At 35.1% G+C, this 8,567-nt stretch overlaps 1 protein-coding gene across 1 annotated transcript; it reads left to right on the forward strand.

Annotated features, from left to right (window-relative positions):
* Positions 1–5,153: 5,153 nt before the first annotated feature.
* LOC126708148 (glutaredoxin-C6) lies at positions 5,154–6,063 on the forward strand. The gene has a single exon (XM_050407962.1). The coding sequence runs from the start codon at positions 5,277–5,279 to the stop codon at positions 5,766–5,768; it is 492 nt and encodes a 163-aa protein (XP_050263919.1). The 5' UTR covers positions 5,154–5,276; the 3' UTR covers positions 5,769–6,063.
* Positions 6,064–8,567: the final 2,504 nt, after the last annotated feature.

Consider the following 8,567-nt stretch of genomic DNA (forward strand, 5'->3'; position numbering starts at 1 on the left):
TCCAAAATCCAAATATTCGAATTCCCTTTCCTTTCTTATGTCATCCGAGAGAGAAAAACAAAAATCAATCACTTCAATTGCCCCTTATTTCAGTATTCTCTCATGGGAATCTAGACAATAAACCAAATAGAGGTAGCAAAGCATGTGATCGGCTATACTTGATGAGGAATAGCATGTCTAGCCCTTTGGCCACCGTTTTGTGCTATACTTATGGAATCAAATATTTTTCAAGTATAGAAGCAAATAGCTCTATTTTATATATTCCACTCATGACTCATGAGCATTTAAGATGTTTTTGTCGTGGAAAATGCTATGGGAAAAGGAAGAAAGAGATAGAAATGATTAAGCAAAGATTATATATCATATAGATTCATTAGCTAAATAAGCCTATGGATGTTATAACTAAGAAACATGACAAGTCCGATCAATAGTTAAATCTTTATTAAGAAGAAACGAAAAGAATATTTTTCATAAAGAAAGTGAACAATATGGTGTTTATAGATTTTGAAAGTGATTTCAAGTAATTCATAAATTGATATACTTGGAGAATTTTTTGAAGATATGGTATTAGTATATTTTAATTTATGGACTTTATTATAGGATTATTATTTTTATTATCAAATCAAAATATTAATATGTTTATGTTTTGGTGTAAGACAAAATTCTATTGTAAATTATTATTCAAAGTTCAGTAGTTAGGAATAAGGGAATTTTATACCTTAAATATTTTTGTTAGAAATAATAAGAATGTCAATCAGTTGAACTACAAAACTATTCGTAATTATTATTATTGGAAGAAAGGTAATGAGAGGTGTATTTAAAGGTTACAAAATGTGAAAGAAGATTTGAGTAGTTATTAAATGGGATTTAAATTGTTTTATTGAGAAAAAAGTACTTAAAGGGGGGAGGTGAGCTAAAGAGAAAGAAGAGGTTAGTGGGGGTCCACAATGAATGGTGATGCAATCCCTCTAATAACAACACTCATCTAATCTCCAAAGAAACAAACATATGGCAGACACCATATGTAGCACCATCAACGGTGCAGCTTGGAGGACTCACTACTTCCCCAAGACTTACTTGATTCATGATGGTAGGGCCCATATCCCACAAGAAGGTCACCCCCCACTTCATTACATACAGACAAACGCACGTGGTGTTATCTCGTTGGCCCATCCCATGCAAGCGGAATGATCATGGTGACTGGTGAGGCCCCCCCTCTTCCTTTCTCCCCATTAACCAAAAAAAAAAAGAGTGTACGTCACAGCATTGATCACACGCTTTAACACAACTTGTTTAGGTATAAATGGGCAAATGCATGACCCGTGTGTACAGAATGATATGATTTAATAATAACTTGATGGCAATGTGCAAGTTGTGACAAAGTGTATGATTGTGTCATAAAAGACTTTAATAAAGAAAAAGAATACATGCCACGTGTCAAAAGGGAACGTCATGATGACGAGGAAAGTGTAAAATTGCATATGTTCACTCCGAAGATTATGTCATGTACACAACAATGTAATGAGAAAGAATAGCACAGCTCCTCGTTGTTTCGCATAGTCCACGTCAGCAAGGGTCTTCTTTTCTTTCTTCTACGACAACTGGGTTCTGGGGTTTTGGGGTGGGGGGCTTTGGCTTTGGCTTTGGCTTTAGGTTACGTCATAAGGTTAAATATTACCGTTCAACGTCCAAGTCAATGTGACGTCAGAGGCATTTAAGCCTCACAGTCAGCCCCCACATCCCCCCATGTGACTGTCCCACGCTACTTCATCGGCAGATATCCACTATTTCCGAACTGCCGTATTATGTGACCGTATTGCTTTCTTTCCCCTCTTCACGCTCCTTACCAAGCCACTCCTATCCACTCTCCAATCATTCACACTTTTATTTCTTTCTCTATATAAAAAGAAATTCCAATATATGCAATGTAATAGGCCATATATTTGTAATAAGAGCATTCTAATAAGCTCTCTTATAAAAAATGTCATTTTGACACGTTAAAAACTTATCATTTTAGCACATCATTTTACAATATTCTATTTATCAGATATTCTATTCTTCAATCTCATACATTAAAATAATATATACATCACATTAAAATATCATTAAAAAAAAAAAACCCAAAAGCGTCAAACCCAGCTCTTGTGGGAGTGATGCGTCGAAGTGGGAGACTTATCAAACCCATCCCAAATCAAAGAACCCAAAAGCGTCGGAGGTGGGAGATCCATCAAACCCAGCTCTTGTGACTCCAAGCATAAGTGAGGAGTCGCGGATGGAGAAGAGACCTACATGAGCGTGAGGAGGAATCGCCAGACGGTGTTGCAAATGGGTTGTTTGGTGTCGCCAAGGCGCTCGACAATGGAGGGGATTAGGGCGGTGTTGAAGTGGAGCTTGAAGTGGTCGCAGGAGAGCACGGCGGTGGAGTCCAGAGCTTAGAGCGCACCTTGGGAGACTCTGAAGTTGTTGTCTAGGGAGAGCTGTGTTGGGAGGAGAGAGGAAAACTAAATAAAATAAGTATAAAATTTTTTGCATTCTCGTCCATACACTCTCATATTTGAGAGCGTACTGTAGCATGTCTCAAAATTTTGGCACATATAACACACCTGATGATGCTCTGTTTTTGGTGTTTGGTGTGCTAAATACCAAATATTATAGCATTTAACATATTTAGCACACCCGATGGTGATGCTCTAAGGGTTCAAATTTTACGTTAGTGGTAGGTAAAAAAATGATATTAATAGTGGATTCACATAAAAATTAGAAAAGAAAATTATCAACTCAATTATTGTGAGAAATATTGTGAAATTTTTTAGTCTATATAGCATTGCTCTTCAATCGAAATCAAATTCATTCATAACTTGTTTGATGAGGATTTATATCCAACCCATTGATTATTGCTGTTTTAGTCTAATCAAATTTTAAGGTTCTTTTTAACTTAAAAGTTTCTAGTACAAATAAAGGGTACAATATAATGGCATCTCAATTCCTCTATTTTCTATCGTTGTTATTATTGAAGTATAAATCAAGAATTTTGTAATTCAACTGGTATCTTGTAGTATTTTTACTTATGCCTTCACATCAATAATCATAATGAAATTGGTTTTTCTTATGTTGCCCTTTATGGGTAAAAACACAAGAAGATCAAGAGTTCGAGCCCTAGGCTTCACATATGTTGAAGGCCAATCATTCTGTTATAGTATTATCAACTTATTTTTAGCATGCTAGATTTGCCGGGAAAGGATGAAAAAAGGGCATTTCCAATTAATAAGGTGATGGAGTTCATTTAGGGATTAGGGTGTTTTAAAATTTTGGTAACTCTATTATAGATTTTTTAAAATCTTATTCATCAAATTTGAAATAAATAAAAAATGTAGTTACTTTAAGAACTCTAAATGATTTTAACCCTTGATTGAAGGTAGGTATTGGCATTAAACACAAGCCAATAAAAAAGGATGAGGATGGGAAATTGCGATGAGAATTTTAGGAAAGGGCTTTTTAACTCTAAGATTGGATAGGTTTCTAGGCAATCTCTCAATATATGGATAGGGTATCCGTATTCAGCATTGTTATGACAAATAGGGCAATCATCGTCAGAAATGATTTTATTCAGTAAAAAAAATATTCCAAAAACATTTTAGGGAAAAACTTATTAAATTTAAAAACAAGTTAGCGAATTGAACTGTTGAACTTCAACAAAATGGTCACGGCTGGACATTTTTCATTAAACAAAGTCGTGTCGTTTTCTATGATATTTTACACGTACCACTTCACATATGTCAATTGTCATTCAAGCCAGCATATCAATCGACTTCATTGTTCCAAAAAGAACGAAAAAAATGAAAAGGGACGGATTTAGTTCCACATTCATATTATGGCTTCTAGAACTCCGATCGAGAAAATTAATCAAAAAAGCCTAGCATACATAGTAACACCTACTAGCTAGTAACAAACTACACTCCTCTAGTAAGTTAGTAATAAACTATACTCCTCTAGTAAGTTTGAAACTTCAAACTTGAAATAGTAATACAAGATTCGGTTTTAGACTTAGCCCACCTTATTATTCACTAGATGATGCTTTCTTTGTTTTTAAACATTTTCTGTAAAATAATTTTCGGAAAAGTAATTTATTTTCCTATATTTGGTTGTAACCTTAAAAATGAATTAAAAAAATTGTAATAGTTTATTGAATATGTAATGTTAAAGAGTTTACCACAAAAAATATACTCCGTATTTTATTATCCGATTTTTTTTGTCACACCAAACATTATAAAAATACAAGAAATCTTCTCTAAAGAATGAATTTTGCCGAAACCAACAATATTTTCAATATTATTTTGTTTTCTTGGTATACCATATGGAGAAAGGCCTTTGTCCATTGCATTGGAGTATTAAACATACTATAATAATAATATGTGATCAATTTTAAACATGTATTCTGTTTGTATCATATTTGATACTTCAATACACCAAACATAAGCCAAACCTATAGTGATACACATTCTTGCATACATTGACACAATTTGTTCATTTGTCAATGTGTGATTGGATTACATCACTTACAGATAAGGACTATCACTAATACTCATGAATATTACTTCAATCATTACTTGATATGTGTATTAGTTGTGATAAAATGTGCCACTAGAATTTTTACGATGATATGGGTATTAATCAAATTGCACAATTGCATCTAAACCGACCAAAATTGCCTGCAAAATGGAGTCATTGCACAACATCACAAGTGTCGGTAAAATAAAAAATAAGTCATTTCACACTTAAAAACTTGTTAGACTACTTTTAATTAGCTTAAAATAAAGAAAAACCAACCTAAAACAAACTAAAAGCTAGTTTTGGGCTGAGCCAATCCCACCAAACTATATGTCCACAAAGTTGAGGCATCGAATCGTATCATGCAGTGCTGTGGTAAAAATGGACCAAAATCGCACCAACATTATTAGATACCGCCAATGATTCAATTTGCGCATAAAGAAAGAAAGAGACGCACACAAGAGTTGGCGCGTGGGGGTTGTAATGAAAGAGGGGTTTGATTCTTAAAAGAAGCTAAGTAGGAGGAGTAATACAGTAGTATGTCACAGTACATTGTGATGTAAGCAACCATACCACACCCTCCTCTCTTTTATAAAACTCCCCCCACACTTACACACACACCCCTCACTTGCTTCCGTTGACATCAACACACTCTCTCTCTCTCTCTCTCTCTCTCTCAAACTCTTTCTCTTTGTTTCTTTCCAATACATACATAGACACATCCGGTGATGCAAGGGCTACGGCGTTGCTCAGACGACCTCGTGAGGCTCGACCTGACAAGCCTATCATCACCATCATCATCAGGAGGAGGAGGAGGAGGAGGACCCCAACCACCACCACCACCATCATCATCTTCTTCTTCATCATCATCTATGCTATCGATCGACGTGGCGGAATCAGCAGAGGCAAGGATCAGGAGGCTGATATCGGAGCACCCAGTGATTATCTTTAGCCGATCCTCATGTTGCATGTGCCACGTGATGAAGAAGTTGCTAGCCACCATCGGGGTCCACCCTACCGTTATCGAATTAGATGACCATGAGATCGCAGCTCTACCCTCCGATGACTCTGATTCCGGCTCGCCACAACCTCGTAACCCAGCTGCCCCTTCTGTCTTCATTGGTGGCACTTGCATCGGTGGCCTTGAGTCACTCGTTGCTCTCCACCTCAGTGGCCAACTCGTCACTAAGCTCGTCCAAGTTGGTGCTCTCTGGGTATGACACACCGCCCATATATTACTTATCTTATTCCTATTCCTATTATTATTAGTAGTAAAAATAATAATAATAATAATAATAATCTTTCTATCTAGTTGTAGCTAGACAACAACCTCGTGGTTCTTCAACTTCAACTTCGATAGTTCATATTAGTTGTAGCCAAACAACATAGCTACAAAAGTACAATCTTTATGCTTCTCTTGTACTGTCCAATTCTCCAAAACCAATATGTAATTTTGGTCCTAGTAGACCTCTTCCCTTGTTATTGATCCTTATAAATATTATTATGTTATTATTATTGTTCTTGTTAGTTTTAGGAAATAATTTTTTTTTTTTGGGGTTCATTTTAAATTCCATTTTGTACTATATAATAATAGTATAGAAGTAGAAGAATATGTGCGAGTATGGTTCTCAGATACCTTCTCGTGGGTGATACTCGCTAGTGGGAATGCAACACGTGTATGTGTGAAATATGTATGCTTGAGAATACACGTCTCTTTGGGATTCACCGTTTTTGTTCGTTTACCGAGTTGGGTAAACAATTATAATAAAAAATTACACTTTGATTAGATCGGTGTGGGCCCTCTTGACCACTGGTTATGAAATCACAGCCGTTGATCAGCTTCGTGTGCCTCGTGGCTGACCTCTGCTCGCATCAGTAATAGTTGTTAAGTGGTGATATATAATTAATTTAAAAGAAATTGGGTTTTTTTTTGGTTTGGTGGGACCGAGTACCAATCATAAGACGATCATGACCGTTAAAAATTTTGTGGATCTTGCTCCCCAAGTAGTAGGTTCTAGCGAAAGGGTAGGTTTTGGGTACAGCATTTTTGTTGAGTTGAGTCTTAACTTTGTGAAAAAAACAGATGAGCGGTGACTGTGAGAGTAAGAGTGATGAATGAGTGATTCTGTCAAAAATAAATAAAAAGACAATTCTGACAAAATTCCTCTAATTATTGCAAATACCCTTCCTTTCTTTTTTGCTTTTGCTTCTTTCGAATCATGACCTCATTACCATGCATACAATTCACCTGATTATTCTTATACATCATTTCATGAAATATCCAATTATTCATGAACAGAATCAAGAGATCTATGAAGTTTTCACATTCAAGAATATTTCACTTAATTTACCCAAAGTTTTGAATTATTTCAGTTAGCTACACCTACTCCCATTTGTTGTTATTCTTGTACATCCAAATTAATGTGCTGAATAATACAGAAAGTGTGAAATTTAAGCTTTTTATTTTGTGTGCATATATATTGCAATTTTGTTGTTTTTGGGGTTGAGGTCATTCATATACTTATATATATATATATATATAGTATGCTGAAATCCAAGTTCTTTTTTTATTTATTTGTTGCTATGCGTATATTCAATTTAGTATCTTGGAAAAATCTAAGAAATTAAATCTCCGTGGTGCCTCTTCACGTTATATACTATAGTGAAGAGACTTTTTGAGAGAAAAAAAAGGGTGTAGTGACTTGGTATTATGTCATGCCTAATAAATATTGCAGTATGGAAAGTAATCTTTAAAGAGATCTGTGGTATAGGTTGGCACCTAAAAAATGAATGCAATGACAAGCTCAAAATTTGTGTCAGTCCGTACGTGTCATCACATAGTATTCATGGGTGCATCATGGCATGCATGAGTGCACCTTCAGCAAACTGACAGTTTCATTTATTATTATTATTAATGATTATATATTATATATATATACTAGTTCTGAGAAATAAAAAGTAACTACCAAGAGCTAGCATTCTCTTGATATGGTTATCAACAGGCTCTCTCAATTATCAGGGGATCAATATGGTTCATATTTTCTCACACACAATTTTGTAAGAAACCCGGGTGCTTATTCACTAATTTGGGAATAATATATATATGTTTCTTTCTATAGTTTAGTAAATGATCTTTGTACAACGCAACCTAAGCTAGCTAGCAAGACACTTCAAGGTTTAATGTTTCTATCTTGAAGTAGCTTTTCACCAATTTTTTGTGAACTTTGATGGGCGCATGTTAGCTCACAGTTTCGCCTTCACCAAATGAATCTTCATCATTCTACCAAAGGGTGGTAACCTGATGGTAAGAGTCCCTTGAACCATTACCCTTGCAAGTCTGAGGGTTGTAGTTCGAGTTGTGGCATTTTGGTTTAAAATGCGTGCTCACATAGATAGTTCCAAGCAATTTCGATGATCTCACACTATAGAATTCAGGTTTAAGTGAGTCAAACAATGATACCATTCCGTATGAACTTTTTTTTGTTCATTAAAAGAAAGAAGAAGAATCTTCGTCATCTTCTTCTTTCTTTTTATTCATTTATTTTTTCGGATAGATATATAATTTCATTTTGTCACCATGCCATCACTATCAGAACTCGAACGTACCTAACTTTTATCTAATTAAGGGCATTGACACAAAACATGCGCACACACGAACACTTGATAGTTTAAAACCCTTGCGGCGAAGGGACCAACTCCTCTTTGGAGAAATTAATTTATACATTAATTGAACTACACTTGATAGTTTAAAACCCTTGCGGCGAAGGGAGCAACTCCTCTTTGGAGAAATTAATTTATACATTAATTGAACTGTGGTCCTATTTCATTGCCTACAGGATTTGAGGTACAGTCTTAACTTATAGGTTAAGCTTTTTGCTTGATGTATAGTATATACACATGTTTGACTTTTTTTTTTTTTTTTTTTTTTGGGAAATAATTTGATAGTTATGGGAGTCGGGATATGAACCCTAGATGTTTCTATCAAAATGCATTAAGAAATACTAATTAAACTACATGAC

Source organism: Quercus robur, chromosome 2 (genome assembly GCF_932294415.1).
Source record: "Quercus robur chromosome 2, dhQueRobu3.1, whole genome shotgun sequence".
NCBI classification, from domain to species: Eukaryota; Viridiplantae; Streptophyta; class Magnoliopsida; order Fagales; family Fagaceae; genus Quercus; species Quercus robur.